Below are 24555 nucleotides of genomic sequence, written 5' to 3'. Positions count from 1 at the left end.
TGCTGTTAATGAAAACATAGATACTGGCTAGATCTTGTTAGGCATGTTTACGTAAGTTAGGCTAATGAACATGTTGCATTCTATTCAGCCTGATTATGTCATTCTTTAAGCTACATAGCCTGTCTCCAGTTTTCCTCAACTTGACTAACTAAGAAGCGATAATAGGATATTTGACTGGCATATCATCAAAATGTCCGGAAAACGAAACCTCTGCCGGTCACTTTAACCGGCACCATTTTTTTCTAGCGAAAACTCTGATGTAAAAAAAAAAAAGTTTCTTCAAAATGTACAATTCATTTATTGATTGCACTTGAAAACAAGACCAGTGTTTTTCCCCCGAGGCAGGAATTATGAGCCACTGGGCCCCTGGGCACAGACATGAAAAGGGCCCCCTGCCCACCTGAGAAAGGTAGTAGCTCAGCAATTCTAGGGGGGTCCGGGGGCATGCCCCCCCAGTAGAAAAAAATGAAAAATAACCCCTTAAATGATGACTTCTGGCGAGTTTTGTGGAAAGAAATGGACAGACTGAGACTTACAAATATGAATGTGTCTATGAGTATACGTATGTATCAGGGATGGAAATAAAATATTTTTTTCCACCTACCATTCCAAAATCTACCAGCCACTCACTCGTCTCTTGCTGTGCTGTGTTGTTGTAGGCCTAGATCCCTCCCTTTCATTATACAAAGTGATGGCCACATGCATTTGCTACATAAAATAGATCGACATAGTAGGCTATTTCATTAATGCACGTCGTTTACAATGTTAGTGATCAGACTACACCACGCGGAAACTATGCTGTGATCTACAGCGGCATCATGTGTGTCAGGCTGCGGTTTATTTAAACATTAGTTCATTTGAACTGATGAAATTGTATTTGCTGCTTTGCTAATGGACAAATTAATAATTTATCAAAATTAATTTGTTATTATCCATCCATAGGCTAGATGTCAAAAACGCTTTAATAAACCTTTGGTGGATGTAATTCTCCCTTGAACTAATTACAGCCTTAATGCAAAATGCCATCAACTGGTGTAATATTACGTTTCTTTCAATGTGTTGTTTAACAATGTTCTAGTAGCCTAGACGTGGAAAATATAGTAATAGACTAGGCCTACTGACCAGTGATCATATCTGAGCATGTTAATATGACTTGTTGGTAAGTCATTTCAATGTGAAATGTTTGAACAGATTTATTTAGGAAGTGGCTCTAAATTTAGGTTTGATACGGAAATCGGCTACATAGCTTAACCATAGTTCACATTGAAACCTGATAATTTAATTTGAATGTTACCGTTTATTAAATGTTTACATGTGTAGGCTCTGCCATGTCTTGAATGAAACATCATAAACATATCGTATCTTGGGGGACCAGGTAGGCCGCGAAGCATACACCATACGCACTCCGTTTTGGGGGAAAAGAAGGGTGGGTTTGTCGGCCGAATTCGAAGGAGCCCACAAAATGGGACAGCACTAGTCGCGCTACTATGACGCAACCGGTCTACAAATCTGCCCTTAGAACCATGTAGCCCCTGAAATGAGACACGCTGAGAGAGAGGACAAATCAGAGCAGAAATGACTTTGGTGTGGCTTAAAATAAAGCAATTATCTTGTTATATGGAGGATGCCTTGTTGATTTGCTAATTGATTAGAATCCTCAACTTTGGATTCTGTTTAGATGAGTAATCACAGCATATTCCTTCAATGATACTGTATGTGATATTGAATCAAATTGTAGCTTGTATCATAGGCACACAATGATAATCAGATGATTTTAGGGTAAAAAAACTATTGTCTTCTTTACAGGTGGTTAACATGGTGGTGTTCAAAGACAGAACAGCAGGCTTGGTGTTTGAACACAGTGCTGTGGATGGAATGGTGGCAGCGCTTGTGTCTGAAAGTGTCTTTTATCTGTCAGAGTCACAGAATAGAAACTTCATCCATGCCCAGACAGAGAATAAATCTGTAGCTCTTGACACTAGCTTGACAAAACCCAAACCCTTAACATTTCAATTGGAAGGTATAGTCATGCCACCTGCTGAAATATCTACTCCAGAAACCCACCGTATTCTCACTTTTGAAATGTCGTCTTATCCCGATATTTTTACCATCCTGAGGAGCCAACGAGGGGTTTATGATGCTTTCGTCAACTTTTCCCTGCAGCTAGCCTTGAGACAAACACTTGGGGAATCAGCTGCAGAACACATCATTGTCACTCCCACACACATGCGCCATTTCAAACATGGTCGCTGTGATCCCACATACTCCCTTACGTCCAGATCTCGCCAGTTAATTAGCACACTTACTACTTGCATTGGTCCAGATGGGAATCCTCGGTACACCAAGGAACTCATAGGCTTGTTCCATTTAGCACTTTTGGAGCACAAAAATCTAATTAAAGCCACAAAAAGTGGACAAGGTGTGGGGCCTCATTTGGCAGTCTTCCGTCATTCCCTGTCCCCAAACAATCCCTTGAAAAAGTTTCTGGATCCTTTTGGATGTCCGTCTGTGTACCTCACAGGAATAGACCTGATGGAAGGCATAGAATGTGCAGTTGGAAATGTGTATGCTCGTGACCAGCTTGCAGTCACCTACCTTGGAAGAAAAGACCGGATTCGTATCGTCCTGAATGGAAAAGGTAGCTTTGCAAGTATATTGGACAAACTTCATACAAACCTGCAAGAAACACTGAAGCTAATTATGCTCCTGGCACTTAGATATGCCATTGCTGAGCAGATGGGGGCACTTGAGTGTTTTCTGCAGGGGAAAGATGAGTTCAGAATCAATGAAAACACTGAAGCTAAAATCCACAAAGGTCCTAATGTGTGCAGCAAACCACCACAATCCTCAGAGATGAAACCGGATTTCACATTGGTGATTCATGGTGGAGCTGGTGAAGATGTGTCATGGAACCAAAAGGCGGAGGTGGATGTCCTTGAGTTTGCCCTGGAAACTGCCCTAAGCCTTGGGGCACAAGTACTGAGAAATGGAGGGAGCAGCTTAGACGCAGTGCAGAGGAGTGTGGTAGCTCTGGAGGACTGCTTTCTCTTCAATGCAGGCAAAGGTGCCATCTACAACAAAGATGGCCAACATGAGCTAGAGGCTTCCATAGTGGATGGTAATGGCAGCAACTCAGGATCAGTGGCCTGCTTGCGTACTGTGAAAAATCCAGTGAAGGCAGCCAGACAAGTCATGGAGAAAAGTGTGCACTCTCTGCTGGTTGGGGATGGGGCTGAAGAGTTTCTACAGGGATTACCAGAAAAAGACAAGCCAGTGGAAGCTGAGTACTTTGACACCGATGTGCGACGTAGAGATTTTGATGCCAAGCTCAACAGTATCCAGTCCACCAAAAACAATCATCCACAAACTGTTGGCGCAGTTGCTCTGGATAGGTGGGGTAAACTGGCAGCTGCAACCTCAACTGGTGGGCTTGTGGGCAAATGGAAAGGCAGAGTGGGCGACACTGCTGTGATGGGTGCAGGAGTATACGCTGATGAGAAAGTGGCAGTGACGTGTTCAGGTGATGGTGACGTTTTCCTCAGGCAAACCGTTGCTCAAAGAGTTGCTAGTCTGTACAGTCACAAAGGCTACACACTCCAACAGGCCTGTCAGGAGGTGATCTCTGAGAACCTGAAAGGTTGCCAGGCTGGAATCATTGCAGTGGATCACAAAGGCCAAGCTGTGATCAAGACAAATGCAGCTGTCATGTTTGTCGCATCAATGGTCAACAACACAATTCGTGCAGAAGTCTTCAAACCAGCAATCACCTTCTCCAACACAATCTGGGAGACTGATGAACTTGTTGCTTACTTACAACCTGACCCATGGACTCCTGGGGCCACTGTACTAACCCGCAAATCTTTCAGTGGTCCTTGTAGCATTTTCCAGCTTACTGTTCATGACTTCAAGATGATGCTACTCGGGGCCCGAAAAGTCTCAAATCTCCTTTGTGAACGACTTGGCGTTCACCGTTGTGCCCTTGTAGTGCATCCCCAGGAAGACCAGCCTGTCCAGATTAAAGTACTGCCTCTGCATGGCCTGGAACCTAGCTGGAGACCACACCTTGCTAGAGAAGAAGAGTTTAACCATAATAATCCAGGCTACTGCACCTCTAAGAATGGCCCACGTTGTGAAGATGCTTACCTTGATAGCATCCAAGCCAAGATACGAGCTAAGCTTCCAACACCTAATGCTCCATCCTGCTATGACTTCCTGGGAGATCAATTACATAACAATCTTTTCTCGCGAATTGTGCGTGGTGAAGAGAAACACTGGCGAGTGTGGGAGGACGACAGTCATGTAGCCTTTCTAACTCCCTTCCCCAACACACCTGGATTCACAATTGTGGTGCCACGCAAACCGCTCCCCAGTGACATCTTCCGCCTAGAAGAAGAAGACTACACAGCCCTCATCCTTGCCGTCCAAAAAGTTGCACAGCTCTTGCAGGAAGGTATGAGTGCCCAGAGAGTGGCTCTCATTTTTGAGGGCTTTGAAATTGATTATGCCCATTTAAAGTTGATTCCCTTACTGGCTTCATCCTGTCCAGAGGTCACTGCTGTGCCACCACAGTTTTCCCAAACCTACCCAGGGTTTGTCACCTCGGCCAATGGCCCACCCGCATCACCAGAAGAACTTAAAAAGGTCCACACTCAGATCACACAGAGCAAAGCCCCAAGGTCATGGGAGGATCCTCAAAGCCATGCCACATTAGCGATAACCAACCAATGGTACAGAAATCTCTTCCAGATCCAGAGCACCCTCTTTCACAGCACTGTAGAGTATTTTCATAACATCTGTCATTATGCGTATGCTTTAACTCCTGTCACCACTGACACGATCTCATCCCCAATGGGTCTTGGGTCCGACTCAGAGCCTGTGGTTGTCAACATGCTGGGACAAGATGTCTTCTTGGCTGACTCCATGCAGTTTGCCCTTGAATATTACCTGCGGTTCCAGGAAGGTCTACCCGGAGCCTACTATGTCTCACCCAGTTTCCGGGGAGAAGATCCTGATGCCACACATCTGAACCAGTTCTACCACATTGAATGTGAACTTCTGGGTGATATGGATGCCGCCATATCTGTGGCCGAGAGCTTTGTGGCTCATATAACGCAACAAATGCTGAAGAAACACTCTCAGATCCTCCTGAGCACAGCTGGTACTCTGTCCCATGCACAGGACCTGCTGAAAAAGCTTGAAGGGGGGAAACCCCTCCCAAGGGTCACCATGGAACAAGCCATCCCTATGATGCCGTCCCCAGACTGTCTGGAGTGGGTTCAAGAGGGCCAGCCTCAGTTTGGCAGAAAGCTCACTCGGAAAGGTGAGCGGGTCTTGATTGAGAAGTGCGGTGGTGTCGTTTGGCTGACAGAAATGGATCACCTTGGACTGCCATTCTATCAGGCATATGTAGAAGGCTCAGACCGATCTAAAGCCAAGGCTGCCGATCTCCTGCTGGGACTGGGTGAGACTTTAGGCCTGGGAGAGCGCCACTCTAACCCAGAGACAGTGCAAGAGGCCTTGAGGCACCATGCTGTTCCTGAAGAATCCTACAAATGGTACATTAACATGCGACAGGTCCTCCCCTTGCGCACCAGTGGGTGGGGCATGGGCACAGAGCGCTACTTGTGTTGGCTGCTTCAGCATAATGATGTCAGAGACATGCAGATCATACCCCGAATGAAAGCCAGGAAATACATGCCTTAAACGTTCTCATTCAGAAATCAGAAAGAGTTTGTGGGCAACATGAGTGATATGATAGTTATTTCAAATGTCAATTACAATAATTACACAAATATTTTTGAATCAAAGAATCACATGTCAAGGCATTGTGGGGAAGTTTCAGCCTTTTGATATTTTATTGTTTGTCATAAAGGATGTTTAGGAGACAGTTTAAAAAACAAATTGGATCTGAAATATTATATGATTTCATTATTTAGAGCATGCCATGATCTTGAACAACATATCAACATATGAACAAAATATCATAAAAAGCTGTAATAGGATCTGAAAGATGCTATTTGAAAACATGATTTACTATTAAAAGATTTTGCCCCTGGCTGGGGCACTTGCACCGTACGCCGGCGACCCAGGATCGATTCCCGCCCCATGGTCCTTTCCGGATCCCACCCCGACTCTCTCTCCCACTCACTTCCTGTCATTCTCTACTATCCTGTCAATTAAAGGCAGAGACATCCTTCTCCATTTTCAGAAAACTCCTGAAGACCCAGCTCTTTAGAGAACATCTCCTCTCATAGCAAACACTTACAACAAGTCTTACTGATCCTAGCACTCACCAGTCGTCTCAAACTGACAAGTAACTGTTAAAAACAGCACTCATTGATGCACTTATTCTTACTGTAGTCTAATGTTTTTAAATTGTCCTAAAATTGTTGAGAACTGCTCTAAAACTTGAACTGTTTACTATGTTGTTAGTCGCTTTGGCTAAAAAGCGTCAGCCAAATGTAATGTAATGTAATAAAAAGGCCAAAAAATATACTTAAAAAAAAATATTTCCTGCTTGCTCTAAAACAAATAAAAATGTGCGAATGCTGCAATAATAGATTACACGTGTGAAGCAACTTAGATTAGAATTAGTGTGTGTTTTCTTAAAATGTGAATGTGTTTTTATAACCTGTGTGATTCTACTTAGACTTAGAGTGTGTTCTCTTAAAACATGAATATGTTTTTATAACCTGTGTGATTCTACTTAGACTTAGTGTGTGTTTTCTTAAAACATGAATTTGTTTGTATAACCTGTGTGATTTTGCTTACTACAAAACTTAAAGTGTGTTTGCTTAAATAGAAAATATTTTAAGTTAGATTTAACATGTAGTATACTAACTGAGATATGTTTAGAACATAATGTGAGAACATAATGTACTAGCAGCAAGAGACTGTAAGACAGTTAGAGATCAACAAAAAGTCAACTGGCAAGAAAAAAGAAAAAAGCAGAACCATTCCCTCAGAATAAGACCACACTTGGGCATGTTCGGCCTGCTCAAAAGGGTATAAAAAGCAGAACCATTCCCTCAGAATAAGACCACACTTGGGCATGTTCGGCCTGCTCAAAAGGGTATAAAAAGCAGAACCATTCCCTCAGAATAGGACCACACTTGGGCATGTTCGGCCTGCTCAAAAGGGTATAAAAAGCAGAACCATTCCCTCAGAATAAGACCACACTTGGGCATGTTCGGCCTGCTCAAAAGGGTATAAAAAGCAGAACCATTCCCTCAGAATAAGACCACACTTGGGCATGTTCAGCCTGCTCAAAAGGGTATAAAAAGAGAACAGCCCCTTTGTTCACTCTTCTTTTTCATTTTTCTTTTGATCAAGCTGCTGAGGCCTTAATGCATTTTGTATTTCTTTTATTTTTCTTGTACTTAATAAAGTCAAAACCCTAACCTTTGGTTAGAGGTTTGTTAAAAGACAGTTCAGAGTTCCTTTTTGTGTTTTTTGCTTCCCCTGTGTTGCTGAGAAAATCGAACACCTTGTAACAGAAACTTTGGTTTATAAAGGTGACCACACTTCAAGGGTAAGTTGTCCATTTGAGGGCTGACTTTCTAAGACACTGTCAATGGGCAAAAACTTATTGCACAAGGCACTGACACACATACATGTAGGAGTAGCGAACTCAGCTAAGCAAAAAGAAGGATGTGAGGTCTTATGCTCCGGAGCAGTCAAATAACACAACTAGACGCTGCCATCAAACATAGGGTTTGGTAAGCAAAGTTTCAAGGCCTGCTTAGGCCTGATAGCACTTTATGCACACAAGGATATGGAAACCTGTTTAGGGATATAAATCTACTTGGACTGGACTCTTGTTGTTCTAACTTCTAACTTTCAAAGGATCACTCACTTCTCCTTTAAAGCCCAGACAGAAGTCTGTGACTAGGACCTGTCGACCTCCTTACAACCCTTAGAGAAAGACCAACTTCTGCAAATGAGTTTGAGAATCTCTTTATGAGTAAGGTCACAATTATATAAGAAAAATACCATGAATCCAAGAGTCAATAGGTGCAAATAGAGGAGAACTCTCATTTAGACCTTCTCTATCTCTAAACCCCAGTTCATGGAATTCAATCTACAGAGAGAGAGAGAATATCTCAGTCAAGTCAAGTCCTCTTGCAGATCTGGAACCCATTGAGCCCTCGCACTTATACTGACAAGGTGTTTCCTTTTTGTGTGCGATATTTCAGCAAGGCTTTCACGTATCAAAACCAAACACGGCTCAATTAGGAGGAGGCTCAATAAATGTGATGACCTTTGACCACTAGGTGGCGCTATAATCACAGGAAGTAGGCTCATATTTCAGCAAGGCTTTCACGTGTCGAAACCAAACTTAGTAAATGGACTTCATCCTGAGGACACAAAATAAATGTGGTAACTTTCAAACACTAGGGGGGCACTAAAGTAACAGAAGATCAGCTCATATCTCAGCCATTCTTTCATGTGTCGAAACCAATCATGGACTCGGTACCTTTGTCCACTAGGGGTGCTATAATATTGTAGCGCCGAGGCTATTTGCCCCCGTGTTGGACTTTCCCCTGTGTTCCCCTGTGTCTTCTGTTTTCCCGGTGTGTGTGCGTGTGTGTCTGTGTGCGAAAGTGTTTGTGTCTCCCTCTCATTTCTGTGTCATAGAATGTGTCAATGAGTTCTGATGTGTTTTGATTGGGGGAGGTGTCCGGGAGGGAATATTTAGGGGTTCAGATAGGTTAGCGATTGACGATTGGTAAGGGGAGGGAATAGAATAGGGGGTTCTAAGACGTCTAGTAAGTTTAGTCAGAGTAGAAGTGGATTACGTGCAAGTGAGTTGCGTTGTGTTGCGTTGTTGGCCGATGAGTGTAAATGACGAGTGATTGAGACCGTGATTTTGTCACATGCAGACACGTGCGGTCCATAGTGTATTTATTTCAGGCAACATTATGAGAAAACAAGACCTGTATGTACTCGTTTATGTTTTAAGGAGAAACAGCTATGTGCAAACACCAGAATTATACGTGACTTTTGTCAGATGGAGTCGGTGTGAGAGGCAGCAGGGACCAGTACCACAGGGGTTTCCTGTGTAGAGGCCTGAGTTTGTTTCAGGCACTGAATGTTAATAATAGCAGATTATGCAGTTTCTGAGAATGATGTAATCGCCGTTCCATAACAATGCTTATGAATGGTAACTATAACAACCATAGTAGGACGACGGTTGAGCCTGGAGGCAGGCTTCGCAACAATGGAATCAACTGTAAACAAGCTAACAGTCCATGCTTTCGCTGTGTGGTCAAAATTAATCCAAGACAACTGGTGTGAGACTGCAGCTTTATTCACGATGCCGGGAGCATGTTACCCACATGAACAGTGTGTTCGAAACGGGTAAATTTGCTGCCTTTTAAGATATCTAACTGGGGAGCAAGGCAGCAAGTGCGGTTCGAAACCGAAAAAACAAATTCTGCTTTTTAAGATATCTTAGAATTCCCAAATAACGGTCATTTTTGAAGGCAGCATCGATGCACACTTCATGCTGCCTCCTACCCATAATCCCTTGCGGCAACGTCTGAAACAGCTGTGAAAGGTAAACAAACATGGCGAATGACATCGGTAATGGCTGCTGAATCTGTTTAAAATGTCATTTGTGTGACCTTATTTTGCTTAGATTTGCAGATTACAGATTAGAAATAAACAATTACCATCTGATTATGCCATTGTTGTAACCATTAATAGCGTCTGGTCTGATATATCTGCCGGCCGTAAAACTAATTTATACCGTTAGCCTGCTAGCTTACGTAAGCTAATTTAGTTTAACGTCAGGCCTTTGCTAACGTCATACCGTAGTGTTAACCAAAGATTCTAGAGTGCTACGCTCATTTTTAAAAGATGCATTTAATCCAAAGTCATGTCTAGTGAGACAGCTCTCTATGTAGGGAGGGAGGCAGTAGGCAGCTGTCTCCCATTTGGAACACACCCGAAATGTCAAAGTAACAAGCCCACACATCTGTGGGTGAAGCCAACTCTTATACCTTACCCCACACCCATGGAAAATCACAAGTTGTCACCCTCCATTAATCACTTAACCATCTGGTATTTTAACAGAGATAAGAAATGTTTACAACCCCACTTAACCATCTGGTGTTTTGACAAAGATAAGAAATGTTTATGACCCCCCATCCTGAGGGTTACCCACAATTCGCTGACACAAGGGTTAATTTAACTAAACATTCTAACATAGGAGTTTCCGAAAACACAAGGGTCAGAGTAAGGAGATGACAATTAGATTTCACTACATGTATGTAAGATATACTAAACATTCAATGAGAGACATATAAAATGTATCCCACAGCTGTTATAGGGCCAACGAAAGTTGTAGCCTACAACAAGCTGAACTAGTGGGCTTCTTTTTAAGCGGAACCGCGTGTTTCCTTTGCGTGCTGTAAAGGCTTTACAGTGGCAACCGGGTGATAAGCGTGATCCGCTGCGCGTCGGGGAGTTTGTGGTGATTTTATCTAGACATAATAACTTGTGTGTGTGCATACTGGTTTATTAGAAACATGCTTTATTAGAAAACATTCCATCTTATATAAGGATATTGTTTATGCAACTGTTATGCAACATTTACTGGAAGTCATGAGACTGAGCGGTCAGAGACTAAGAGTGAAACTGAGGAGGAATGGCAGTGAAAGTAAAACCAAACAGGGCTGAGAAGAAGTGGAGGGGTTTACAGGAAAAGGAGGCAGAACCAAAAGTGAAAGCACACATAGAACCAAAACAAACGCATACTCTGCCTGGCAACAGATTACACATAGGACCTGGTCACATGTAGTCTGCCTAGTAACACACATTTTTTAATGTTTAGATGAGAAGGGTTTTCCACCAATATCTCAAGTCCCAAAACGTTCTGATTGGCTAAAAAGGGCCTGGTGGCGTTCCTGAGGATAGGAACAGCTCCCAGGCCCCTGAGAGCATAAAAGAAAGAGCTCAGGCACATTCAGATCAGATCTCATCGGGGTAGCAGCTGCCACTCATCACTCTATTGCCTGACGGTCCAGTCCTGACGCTGTTTGGATTGTATTATCACTGCAATACGGTGAATAAAGGATCAACAGTCTTCAGCTTCTCTCGTCTTGGTGTTCTCCTTCGGGTCTTTGACATCAGAGTGCTAGTTGGATTGGAGGTTCGGGAAAGTGGATAGTTTTTCCACGACAAGTTCTTTGCCCCTCGCCCTCGTCCATTAATTCTATATAACAGGACACCTCGGCGGCCGTTATACCTTAACCTACTTAACGCACTGGCAGACAAATTTCCTTCTTTTTAGGATGAGGCATAAGTCAAACTCTTCTTAAATTAAGTCAAATGATTTTACCTAAAACTCTCTTGAAAGATCATTTTGGCTAAATTTAAGAACACTTATTTTAAAGGGGAACTTGGCAACTATTTCAACGTAATAAACCCGTTTATAAATAATGCACTGGCAGATAGATGTGCTTGTTTCAGGATGAGACATCTTATAATAAATCAAACTCTTCTTAAATTAAAGGGGTGATAGAATGATTATATAGGGTATTTCACGCTGTTCCTTAAGGTTTCCGAATAGAGTATGTAACATTGGTTGGGCTGAAAATGGCCCGTGTGCTGTTCTATGCGCCCTAAGGCAAGCCTAGGAAATAGGCCCTAGAATGAACGAGAGGTTTTCTCCCTTTTATGGTATGCTCATGAATATTTAGATGAACTGCGTGCTGATTGGTTGGTTTACAACGAGCGAAGCTCCAGAGCAAAGACGGCAACATGGCTGAAACCAAGGTTGAATACGGAGACATACAGTAGGTGTTGAACAGCATATTTGAGCCTGAATCAGAGGAAGAATCTGAAATAGAGGAGCAACCAGTCGCCCATAGATTGGAAATGACTACTTCAGAGTAAGTTTTGTCATTTACTTGAGTTTGCCACACATAGCCCAGTTAGCTAGCTGTAATACTAGTGCAATACTCGCACGTTAGTGTCGTAGACTAAGCTAAACATTGTATTAGGTTCGTTTTTAGCATTGTAAGCAACACCGTATTTTCCGGACTATAAGTCGCTCCTGAGTATAAGTCGCATCAGTCAAAAAATGCGTCATGAGCAGGAAAAAAACATATATCATCATTTTGAAACTAAATGATGACAAAACAGAGGTACTTCTGGTTGGACCAAAACTAAAGCGAGATATTATTCTTAGTAATCTGGGGAACTTGGCACACCAGGTCAAACCAAAAGTAACAAGCCTCGGTGTCATCTTAGATGCAGAGTTAAGTTTTAAGCCCCATATCAGTAAAGTTACTCAGACAGCCTATTTCCACTTGAGAAACATTGCCAAAGTGCGGCCCTTTTTAACTCAACAAGATGCAGAAAAACTAATTCACGCCTTTATCACTAGCAGGTTAGACTACTGCAATGCACTTTTCACTGGTCTTCCCAAAAAACATCTAAAGAAATTGGCACTCATACAGAACTCTGCGGCTAGACTTTTAACTAAGACTAAGAAGAGAGAACACATCACCCCTGTGTTGGCTGAACTGCACTGGCTCCCTATTTCCTATAGAATTGATTTTAAGGTTATGTTAATTACTTACAAAGCTCTGAATGGCATAGCACCTTCATATATCTCTGAGCTTTTAATATCTTATCAACCACAAAGGAAACTTAGATCATCCAATTCTAATCTTTTAATCGTACCCAAAGTGCTCCACAAACAAAGTGGAGAAGCTGCGTTTATCTATTATGCCCCCAAACTATGGAACACCCTGCCTCTGTACATCAAGCAGGCGAGTTCAGTAAATATTTTTAAAAAAGATCTGAAAACATACCTGTACAGGAAAGCTTTTAGTTAACTCATCTTATCCTGTAGACTACATTTTCAGATTATTCTACATCTGCTACTATTGGAGGGCGCAGCCAGCCAGAAGCAGATGGGCTCCCCCTATTAAGTCAGGTTCTGCTCAAGGTTTCTTCCTGGAATATGGGAGTTTTTCCTTGCCACAGTTGCCATATGGCGTGCTTGTGGGGGGTAAGAGGGTTAAGGCTGCCAGTCTTATGACGTCATTTTCTATATTTTTGATATGTTGCTGAGTATAACATAAACAGCAAAGAAAAGTGATTGATAATGACTGACTGACTATTATTGTGTTACATGCTTCAAATGTAAAGCACTTTGAGCTGCATTCTGTGTATGAAAGGTGCTATACAAATAAAGCTTTATTATTATTATTATTATTATTATTATTATTATATAAGTCGCACCGGACTATAAGTCGCATTTATTTAGAAATGTATTTCACAAAATCTAAAACCAAAAACAGAGACTATGTAACTGGATTATTGAGGCCAAAAAGATTAATGAAGATGAAGGAGTGAAGGCAGCCAAGAGGAGGGCAGGAAGGTAATTGCAAAGCAAAAGATTCACTGAAAGAAAATGCCATGAGGTGCACCAAAATGTATCTAAAATGTGGAGAAAACAATGCAATCAAGCATTTTGGGCGATGTGGAGATACAAGCTGGCAGCAGATTAAATGCTCGAGAGAGAAAAAGATGCAGTTTTAAATTGACGTGCAGACCGAAGCTGCAACAAGCAGGTGATATTTAGAAATGTATTTCACAAAATCCAAGACTAAGAACAGACAGACTATGTAACTGTACACATTGAGGCCAAAAATATTGAGAATTCTACAGGGAATAAAGTTCCTTGAATTTACATGATTTTAATGTGTACATCGGTCCCACATGATCAGAATGTGTCCAACTGACACAATTTTTACACTTTTGTTCTAGTTAATCGTTTCTTGCAAAACCTACACATTGAAATCACATCGTATTACATAAAAAAATCATGTTGAATGAAGATAATACCTTCATATTTATGTAATACCAATGTATTGTGTAATGCTAAAGTAATTTTATCATGTCAATAGTAATAGATTGTAAAAGGTACTTCTAACTTCATTTATCAATGCTAGAAAAATAATTTTATGTCCCTGTAGTACCAAAACAGTCTCTTTTAACTGTTTTTTTTTCTAGAATTGCAGACATCTGTTATACATCTTTTTACTGAAAAGAGTCAAGTCAGTTTAGTAGTCAATTTGTATTGAAAGCAACATGAAATACACAGTATTGTTTTTTATCCAGCAATGACAAATGGAAAAGTGCAGCAAACATCACAGGGAGAGGAGGGAGAGGAGAAAGATAGAAGAGTGAGAGAGGAAGAGGAGAGAGAAGTGAGAGAGGGAGAAGAGAGAGAGAAGGGGGAAGAGAGAGAGAGAGAGGGAGAGAAGAGAAAGAAAGAGAGAGAGGTCAGGCCTGAAGACTGATGGACCAGATTCAAAGATGACTGACCAAAAGGTGAAAGATAATGTATAAATAATAATAATAAAAAACATTCACAAAAAGATTCCATGACCCGTGGTCACTCAGCCACTGATAGTCCTTTCAGGTTTCAACATAGTAAAAACAGTATTTCTTTTTCAAAAAATAAAAATGGAAAGTCATTCACTGAAACAGGTTGTTCTTTAACCAACCTTGGTAGTTTGCCTTCATCCAGCTCCATGAAGATTTTTTGCAATGCCTCAAAAGGTGTATCTAAGCACGGGCAGGTACATGAGGTTATCAACTCCGACATCATAGTGAACGGTATGCCATGTAGATCTGTCAAAACTTTATTCCTTGGAGTACAACCCCAATGTCCTCTGGTTCACTTGACTCATGTTCTCTCAGGACATAAACCCCAGTTGTCTTCAATGACATCAACTTCATCCATGCCCTGAATTAGGCAGACAAATGCACATAACAGTAAGAAAATGAGACCCTCTAACAAAGCCCTATTGAGAAATGAATGTGAAAATAGACATGTTCATGTACATACCACATATTCCTGCACAAAGTTTTCAGGATCTTCCCCCGTGTAGATACAGAGTCCCTTCAGGAGACACTCGGCCAGCATCAATATCACACTGAAATAAAAACATTATTGATTAGCACGTTAATCCAAGTTTAAGTCAGCCACTGTTGTAAACGACCACATGATAAAAAGAAACAAAAAGTTAGACGAATACAATAGATAGATACATAGATAGATACTTTATTCTTCCCGAGGTCATCACAAATTTTAGGATGTGATGAATAATAGAATAATAATAGAACAATATGTGAAGAAGTATCAATATCAACATGATCAAAAATATTAGCCTCTGTAAGGTTTGCATGATTAAAACTCTGCATCACTCACATCAGTAATTTGCTTAATCATTGCTTGGAGACAGGAACTTGGATTGAAGTGGGACAATTGTGATTCTTTTGAAATTCTGTGTTGATCTGAAATAAGATTAGCAGGAAGAAAATTAGTTTCATACCATCACACATATGACAGTGCCAGACAAAAGATACGCACCACACATCTGGCATAACAGCCATTTATTGGTGTATAAGACATTAATTTTATCAACAGTAAATTCATAAATAAATAAAAGATCAAACTTCAGTAACTTCAAACAGTAACATCACTACATCTTAGACTCAGTAACAAAAAAGTTGTATGCATACACTGTACTACCTGTTTTTTTGCCTGCACAAACAAATCAAAATATTTATATTTCATATTTTCATCATATGGGGAGACAACTTCCTAGGGCTAAACGTTTTTGGATGCTATAATGTAACTTTGCAAATGGCTTTTTGTCCACGTGGCTATGCTAGCTTGCTTTTAGGCAGCCATTTGCCAAGGCCCAACGCTAATTGCAAAGCAATTTACAAAAAAATCACTTAACTCAAATGCTGATGTGGTACATGAAAATGTAGCTAAAAATGTGGAAAATGCAATGCAATCAATCATTTTGTACGATATATTGGCACAGGCTGGCATGCAGCAGAACAATTGCTTGGCTGGCCACCTCCGAGAGAGCGAGAGAAAAAAAGATGCACATTTAAAAGAGTCTAAATTCCAGCGCGGAATTGCGGGTATTGCGAATAAATTATTACTTAGTATTGAGCATAATAATAAAAGTCCCGCAAATCTAGCCATCATAATGCGAGAGATTCCCACACATTTTACCCTGTACCCTGTCTGACGTTAATATAATAATGGAGCGGCCTGAATGCGGGACTATTGACGGACCAACTCTGACTTCAATTGAACCCCATGCAGACACACACACGCGCGCGCAGGACCACTTTGGGGGTGCCTCTCTTTCGTTGCTCTCTCTCTCTCTCTCAGCAGGATTTGTCACCGCTGAAGTCCAATTATAGGTGCTTCAACATCAACCGCTATCGACAGGAAAGGAAAATAAACATTTAGCGATCAGGAACCGTCAGGAATTTTGCAAATAGCCTACATAAGTATCACCGCCTAGGCTATAACGTAGAGAACATGGATGACTTCTCTATTTGACGTTCGATTGCGGACGTGAACAGACAGCTACAGACACGGAGCGCACATTAGGCCTACTTTCACTTTCTGTGCGTAGCCTATTCATTACGTGAAAGATAATTAGTAGCAAAACAGCGATCAAATATTACATGGCAGTGCGTTTTGTTTTCATGCATGTCTAGATAACAGCTGAGTTATGTTTAGGAGACTCGTAAATCCTCAAATTTAGGCTGCAAAGCACAGCACCTTTATGGCCATGGCTTGTATTCGAGTCAGCTATAATATAGTCCTTTATTTCTTGCGTTTTATTGTGAGACATAGGCCTACTTTTCGTTTGGAGCGGCATGGGTAGGCTATCAAAAGCAGATGTTTAATTTGAGATTTAATTTACGTTTGGACTGTTGATTATATTGCTAAATATCGGGACTGATGACCACTGAAATCTGTGGGGTATTTAATGGCTTACTATTAAGTTTCACAGTGTCGGGAACAGTGATGGGCAGTAACGCGTTAGAAGTAACGCGTTACTGTAATCCAATTACTTTTTTCAAGTAACGAGTAAAGTAAGGGATTACAATTGCAAAAACAGTAACTATATTACTTTTACTTTCCTGCAAGCAGCCTGCGTTACTGCGTTACTAAACTGTGATTTTGCCATTGCCATAGACAGTAAAAGAATTTGGGAGACTGTCTGACAATGACGTAGGCTATTGCGGCCCGACCTAGATGTAAACAACAGACACACGTGTGCAAGTCAAGACATGGAGTGCGGGAGAGAGCACGAAATTGGATCATTTAATTCATGGAAGTTCAGAAATTACTTTGAGTTTGACTCGGTAAAAGATGATAAAAACATTAGCGTCCGCTGTACACTCTGCGTGGGAAGGAAAATGTTATCAACCGCGAAAAATTCCACCTCAAATTTGAACAAGCACCTAGCAAGCCGGCACAGGAATGTTAAACTCGTTGAGACACCCCCAGATCCCGACATCACCGCTGCAGCAACAGAGGGCTCCTCTCCTGCTAAACAGGTGAAAATAGATTTAAGAACGACAGGACTTAGTGCCGCTGAACTGAAAAAGCTTGTCGCTGGCTATATTGTGGAGGACATGTTGCCCATTTCCACCGTAGACTCTGATTCATTCCGACGCATCATAGAAAAAATACCGACCAAAAGCGGTGTCAAGCTAACCTGACCCTAGCCAGACGAATGTAGTTCCGCTTAGCTCCGCCTAGCTTCACTCACATCCATCTGGGACCTCTTCCATTGAGAGTGATTTCTCCAACCAACTTTATGGTTTAGCCAATCAGGACGCAGGGCGGGAGTTTCATAGATGTGACATAGCGTAGAAGCGACTGTGAGTCTGTTATTAGCGTCACGGGTTGGCTTCGATGTGAGTGGTTGAAGTAGCACGTCAATAGATGACGGACAAGTGGCTTATTCAATCATATGCAAGCATTTTTTGATTAGGCCCAGCCTTCTGAAGCAACACTTCAATGGATCGGTTCCAGATGGATGAGTGGAGCTCGGCCGAGCGAAATTCATCTGGCTATTGCCAGGTTAGTGTCAAGCTGCCGCAGAGAAAGTCATTTGCAGGATACCTTGAGAGAGAATACGACATAATGGAGGCTAATTTGAAGGCTGCACTTGGAGATGTAGACTTTGTTTCCACTACTGCTGACATCTGGACGATGAATAATAAAAGTTTTATGGGAGTGACGGTTCATTGGATTAATTCAACTTTACAGCGCAACAAGGCCGCGCTAGCATGTAAAAGAATTAGAGGCAGGCACACCTATGATGTAATTGGAGCAGAGATTGAAGAAATTCATTCATCATATGGACTGCATAGCAAAGTTGTTGCCACTGTAACGGATAATGCATCAAATTTTGCCAAAGCATTCAGAGTATATCAGCCCTGTAATTTGGAGTCTGAATCTGAAAATGATGAAGCAGGTGATGACGAGGAACCGACTTTTACAGATGTCATAGAAGCTCTTTCATCTGGTGATGGACAGTTTAGCCTCCCTCCACACTACAGATGTGCATCACACACAATTAATCTGGTTTCAACAAGTGATGTTGACAAACATCTAAATTCCTGTGCAGACACCAAGGCTGTATATAGGAGTAGTATTTCAAAATGCACCGCTCTCTGGACTAAAGCAAGTCGATCAACATTGGCCTCTGAACAGGTGGAGGAAGTCAGCCGCAGGAAGCTAACGGTACCCACATCCACAAGGTGGAATTCCCTGTATGAGGCTATTTCCAGAATCATCACAATTCCCATGAACGAGCTGAATCCCCTGTGTGTAAAACTGGGAATCAAGTGCCGTAATGAAAGGGAATACTGCACCGTGATGAAGCCCTCGACAGTAGCACTCGACATCTTACAAGGGGATGAGTGCACCTATGGGACTTTACTACCAACACTCACAAGCCTGATGTCAAAGACACTTGCCCTGAAAGATGACCTCTCCAGAATGACAGCCAGCCTTCCAGATGCCATTGTAAAGGTAAGATTATTATTTGATAATTGATTTGGGTGGTTCTGTTTAATTTATTATACCATTCATGGTGGGCAGATGTTACACTTTGTTTGTTTTAAGCAATGAGTAAAATTACTAAAATGATAAAAGATACATTTCAGTTCAATATCAGGGATATTGATTATCATTAATCATGAATATTTATCATAACATCAACAGAAGATTAAAATAAGGTTAAAATAACCTCAATGATAATTAAATGTCATACAGTATTGATAATGCATGAGATGGTTTAGGTCAGTAAAGCTCATAGAATAATTAAAATAACAGATTATATAGAAAAATATATGTATTCTTATTTATATTTATATTTACAGGCCATCAAGATTCGTTTTGATCCTGTACTGGATAGCCAAAAGGGACTTCTTGCAGCGGCCACTTGTCCCAAGTTCAAACTTAGATGGCTGAGAGATGAGCATAGGAGAGAGCATGTGAAGGAGCTTCTGATAAGAGAGTGTCGTAAAGTTGCTCCTGCAGCTGACAATGCTAATGTGCCCCAACTGCCAGCCAGCCAAGATGAAATGGACTTTTTTGATTTTGAGAACCAACCCACAGACAGCTTCTCAGCAGAGAAAGAAGTAACTGACTATTTAAGGTCTGAGTATGAGCTTGAGATTCTAAATCGGTTCCCAAACCTCAAAAAGATGTACATGAAATACAACTCTCCAACTCCATCAAGTGCACCAGTGGAACGGCTGTTCAGTTTGGGTGGATTGGATGCTTTCCCCGAAAAGGAACAGGCTCTCTGATGGGAGGTTTGAAAAGCTTCTGCTGATGCGGTATAACCACTGTTTCACTCCGAAAGAAAACAAAAAAACATAGGGCCTTGTCATAAATTGAGACTAACACCTGCAGATATATGACAGGGGTCAGATCCCCTCCACACACACACACAAACACACACACACACACACACACACAGAAGCACTCCCCTCCACACACACACATACAGAAGCGCTACCCTCCACACACACACACACATAATAACAAATCCCTCTACATACATACACATTACATACGTAGAAGCAAACCTCAATCCCACACACACATAGAGGCAGTCCCCTCCGTATACACACACACACTGACATTCACATCCACTCAGAGAAACACATCCTACCACACACACACAGTTCAAACACTCTGACATTAGAAAAAGCCTAAATGTGGCATGCAACAGCATTTTCGGTTTTTGTAAACGCATTACCCCTCTCTGCACTTTAACTGTTAAACGATGTAAATGTTAAGAGTCTTTGGTTTTAATTATTTTATTGCTGTATTTTATTTAGATTTGAATGAAGGAGTATACACAGCAAAAATATTTTTATTTTATGTGCTGGAATATGCAGAGATATAACTTAATCAACAATTTTCTTTAAATCAGAGACTGTTGCATTTCATTTATGTTTTTTATTTGATGCAATGTGCATAGTTAAGATTGAAACTAATAAAAACAAGTTTTAAAAAAGCATATTCAGGTTGTGTATAGTTAGTGTGTTTTTGAAAAGTAAAGTAAAGTAACTAATTACTTTTGAAAATAAGTAATCAGTAAAGTAACTGGATTACTTTCTTGGAAAAGTAATCAGTAATCAGTAACTAATTACTTTTTCCAAGTAACTTGACCAACACTGGTCGGGAATTTCGATTGCCATCCACTTATTGCGAGATAAGGTATCCGCGCTTTCATTCATTCGTGTGCTGTGCTGCAAGGGAAACCTTATTCCGTATAGCCAAAGATGTCTAAGATAGCCTAAATGTAGTTATTTTTTAAATTATGCATGATTTACTTTTTTATAAAATTCATAGGCTGGTGCCTGGCAGCAACAATTGTGTTTAAATGTAGGCTTCAGCCTCTAGCTCAGAAGGGTGCGGAATGCGACTAGCATGAGAGCAAAGTGTTGGAGATTCATGGTGTAAATGACTTTTCATTGGCAACAATACCAACCAACAATATAAAATATTAAGAAGAGCTCTTTTATGAGTTAAATTGAAACAAAATTATACTGGCTTTTATTTGTCCAAATCTGAGGCTGTAGACGTAATGTTTCACGTAGGGTTCATGTCAGTTAATATAAATTAACATTTAAAAACATGTTCAATTATATATATTTTTTCATATACAAGTCGCACCTGACAAGTCGCAGGACCAGCCAAACTATGAAAAAAAGTGCGACTTATAGTCCGGAAAATATGGTAAGTTATTAATTTGCACACAAACAAATGTTTTACAACTTGTACCCTTGTGCAATTTTTGTCAAGATGTCCAGTTAGAAGCTAGCTGAAAAGTTCGTAGCCCGTCCAGGCTATGCTGTAGTGAAAGGAGTGCTGCTTGCAAGGAATGCTGAATACTGTAGGTCATCTGATTAGGAGTTACATACATTATTGTAGTGGTAATATGCGATCTTACAACAGGACGTCCAGTTAGCTGGGCAGGAGCTCTGTGCAGTTCGTAGGCTATATGGCTGAAGTGAAACGAGTAGCCTACTGCTCGCGTCAATGAAAATATTACGTTTGTAACGTCAGTAGGTCTAATGTACTCTTGTAACTACTATCCTGCTGATTAAGTCATCTGATTATCGAGATTGTTACCTTCTTTCCGTGTAGTAATATGTGATCTTATAACGGGACATCCAGTTAGCTGGGCAGGAGCTCTGTGCAGTTTGTAGCCTATGGCTAAAGTGAAACGAGGTCAACGAAAATATTACTAGGCCTACTCTCGTTTGTGTCAATTCAAAAACACTTTATTTATCCCCAAGGGACAATTTACATAGTACCATGGAGTAGAGTACAATAATCAAAAATTCTATAAATATCACTGTTTAAAGGAACCGTATGTAGGATTTTGGCCAAAACTGGTACTACAATCACTTTCAAAATACTGTAGAGCGGTGTACACCGCAGATGTGGTAACTAGAGCAGAGCTGGCAACCCAGATGCCGAAACACTACTGACTTTGTGATTACTAGATAGGTGGAAGGTGGCGGATCAGGCTAAAAAACATATATGTAAACATCAACATCAGTTGAGGGCTGCAACTTCACTTTTTTAAATGACGATATCCTGGCCGGACTACTGTTGTCAGTGATATAAGTATTTGAAATTAGCATGATTTCCTAATGTCTAGAGACAAATCAGGGCCATTTTATGATTAATTGAATTACATTTCTTACATACGGTTCCTTTAAAATACAGTAGGTACAGTCAGTAGGTCTAATGTAATCTTGTAACTATCCTGCTGACATCTGATTGAGATTATTACCTTCTTTCCATGTAGTAGCCTATATGATATATAATATGTGATCTTACAACTCTGGTAAATAAAACTGGAGACATTTGCTACTTTGTGCTACCTGCTCATTTAAAATTACGAAATAACAGCAGGGAAATTATGTTTGTTTTTACAGGTTATTAAAAGAATGACCCAGGTTCCTGAGGAGCTGACCTGAATGACCATCATGGCCTCGATCCGTTGTGCCTCTATATTCTTTGCAAAATGCAATGAATATTTACAGAGCTGACCATGACCGTTTGAGAATCAGAGGGATGGAAAGGTGAGGACAATCTGATACAAGTGTTAGCAGTTACAGTATATAAATAAAATATTTCTAACCAATACACATTCATTATTGGTTCAGCATATTGCAAAAACACAGTTTGATCAACACCACAAAATGATAAACTTTATTTTTTTTTTTTTCAACAATCATCCAGTGATACTCTGATGTAAAATATAAAAAAAAATATTAAAAATATAAAACAAATTGCTTTTCCACCCTCTTCTCGTTGCAGGCAATGAAGTGACTTGGCCTACAGGTCTTTTGTGAGCAGGAGCTGGGGTTTCCTTAGAAGAAGCGTCCGTGTCATGATCCCCTCGTGTGTGGTGCTACGCATATGGAGGGAGCTTCCGGATACTTCAGGGCAGTACGTTGGATTCAGACCCCTTTTCGACTGAACCGTGACACATGTTCAGCAACAGCATCCTCCATGGAAGGTCTGTCAAGCTGAGCACACAAGTCCTGGGGCACAGGAATCCGCTGGACGGCATCCCAATAAGGAAGAGGGTCTTTGATGATCTCGAAGAGGACAAGAAAGAGGACTTATATTGGATACTGTAATACAGTGCATTGTAAGCTGTATACTGTACAATAAACAAATTGTATGGCCCTGAACATTGTGCTTTGTTTACAGTACTGATGATGATTTCGACACCAGTAGCGTCAGGTCTAAGACAGCCTGTTGTGTGTGTGAATCGATAAGTTCTTTTTAGTGCCTATACTGTTGCACATTTTGATTTGTTGTTTGTAATAAAAAAATATATATTTTATTAAACTTACAAATTGTTAACTCACAGCAAAAGCATTTGCTAATATTCTAAGCCCCGCAAGATGCCACACTTGGAGCATCTGTTTGGCATGCTGCGTTTGTCATGTTGCCGTTCTTGTATTGTTCTAAAATAAGAACGTGCAAATAAATCCATTGTATCTACACGGTTTTCAACATATAGACTAGATATCATTTGAATTGATAACGTGAAGTTGTTTCCACTTCTGACGTCAAAAACGTTATGGGTATGGGTTATATTACAGCTTAGCAACCAAACTATCGTGTTACTCAGCTTTAGTTAGCTATCTTGCTGAGAACTAGCCTAGAAATCTAGACGCGCCCCTAGCGGCTGCCAGGGCTAGTCTAGCAACTCTCCGTTGGCTTGTGAGCTCCAGAAATCGAAACTTAATCAGGCCAATGAAATCGTGTATAGAGTCGTTAGGTGGGCTTAACATAATGATTGATGGCAGAGTTGCAACGGTTTGGCTTGAATTCCCTGCTACTTGAAAACAAATAAGATGGATGTTGCTGCTGGCGAACAGTGTGACACGAGTTAAGCCTTTAAGTTGGAAAACGTTTGAACTAGCCAACTAGCTCCGCTGGTGGGAAACGCATGGGACTCATAGCGCTGCCGCTGTCCTATTGCGTGCAGAGGGAATTTGAAAGACAACTGATTATCCCGCCCCTCGGACTGAGCACTGCGAACGGTGAGTTTCCAGACCCTACATTTTAATGTGGGTCTGGCTCGTCAGGCTAGCTGAAAACATAACCTGTCAGAGATCTCGACAAACATGCATAGTAAAATGTAGGTTAACATGACAACACAGGTTTTATCCGAATGACACACAGGAAAATTAAATAGCCTTGCCAATGAACTAAATTAACATTCTACTTGCTAGATACACGTTAGCATGGCTAATAACTGCTTAGCGACAAAATAATACTTACAGCATGTGGTTGTGATGACCTTACGGTCGGAACAGCCCCTCGTTTCAGTAACAGCAGCTTAGCAAATCCTGCTTAACTGTCCAAGGTTTTGAAAACTGCCTTCAGTGAAATGTTTTGCAAATTAATAACGGAGTGTCGAACTTTGCAGGGATCTTCTGGTAGAAAAACATTATCCATGCCCCTCGAACTTTTGAATCCTTGGGAAGACTATGGAAAGTCTCAGCTTTCTTTGTGGCCTAAGTTTCAGCCTGGAACACTGCATTTATGACCGTGGCTCATTTTCGATATCCTTGAAGAACTGTCTGCTTTATAATTCCTGTGGAAGTAAACGAGCAGGCAGCTAAACTAGTGTTTGTCTTATCTTC

At 41.0% G+C, this 24555-nt stretch overlaps 2 protein-coding genes and 2 long non-coding RNA genes across 5 annotated transcripts in view; 3 read left to right on the top strand and 1 right to left on the bottom strand.

The window, feature by feature from the left end:
- Positions 1-6191, top strand: part of LOC121711563 — a 35442-nt gene extending 29251 nt beyond the window's left edge. For both annotated transcript variants that reach the window (XM_042095264.1, XM_042095263.1), the window contains exon 4: positions 1807-6191. In XM_042095264.1, the coding sequence (XP_041951198.1) occupies positions 1807-5703 (3897 nt within the window). In that variant the 3' untranslated portion in view covers positions 5704-6191. The remainder of the gene's footprint in view (positions 1-1806) is intronic.
- Positions 6192-11272: 5081 nt separating this feature from the next.
- LOC121711576 lies at positions 11273-23252 on the top strand. The gene is made up of 3 exons (XR_006032372.1): positions 11273-11897; positions 22324-22470; positions 22709-23252. It is a non-coding gene; the product is annotated as an uncharacterized LOC121711576 (long non-coding RNA).
- LOC121711572 lies at positions 14691-15322 on the bottom strand. The gene is made up of 3 exons (XR_006032368.1): positions 15236-15322; positions 14873-14960; positions 14691-14770 (listed from the first exon to the last, which is right to left on the bottom strand). It is a non-coding gene; the product is annotated as an uncharacterized LOC121711572 (long non-coding RNA).
- Positions 17866-19904, top strand: LOC121711565. Its single transcript, XM_042095268.1, has 2 exons — positions 17866-18889; positions 19240-19904. Exons 1-2 carry the CDS (start codon positions 17870-17872, stop codon positions 19669-19671), a joined length of 1452 nt encoding a protein of 483 aa, XP_041951202.1. The 5' UTR covers positions 17866-17869; the 3' UTR covers positions 19672-19904.
- Positions 23253-24555: the final 1303 nt, after the last annotated feature.

Source organism: Alosa sapidissima, chromosome 6 (genome assembly GCF_018492685.1).
Source record: "Alosa sapidissima isolate fAloSap1 chromosome 6, fAloSap1.pri, whole genome shotgun sequence".
Classification (NCBI taxonomy): domain Eukaryota; kingdom Metazoa; phylum Chordata; class Actinopteri; order Clupeiformes; family Clupeidae; genus Alosa; species Alosa sapidissima.
This window is presented reverse-complemented; position numbering and strand designations above follow the sequence as displayed.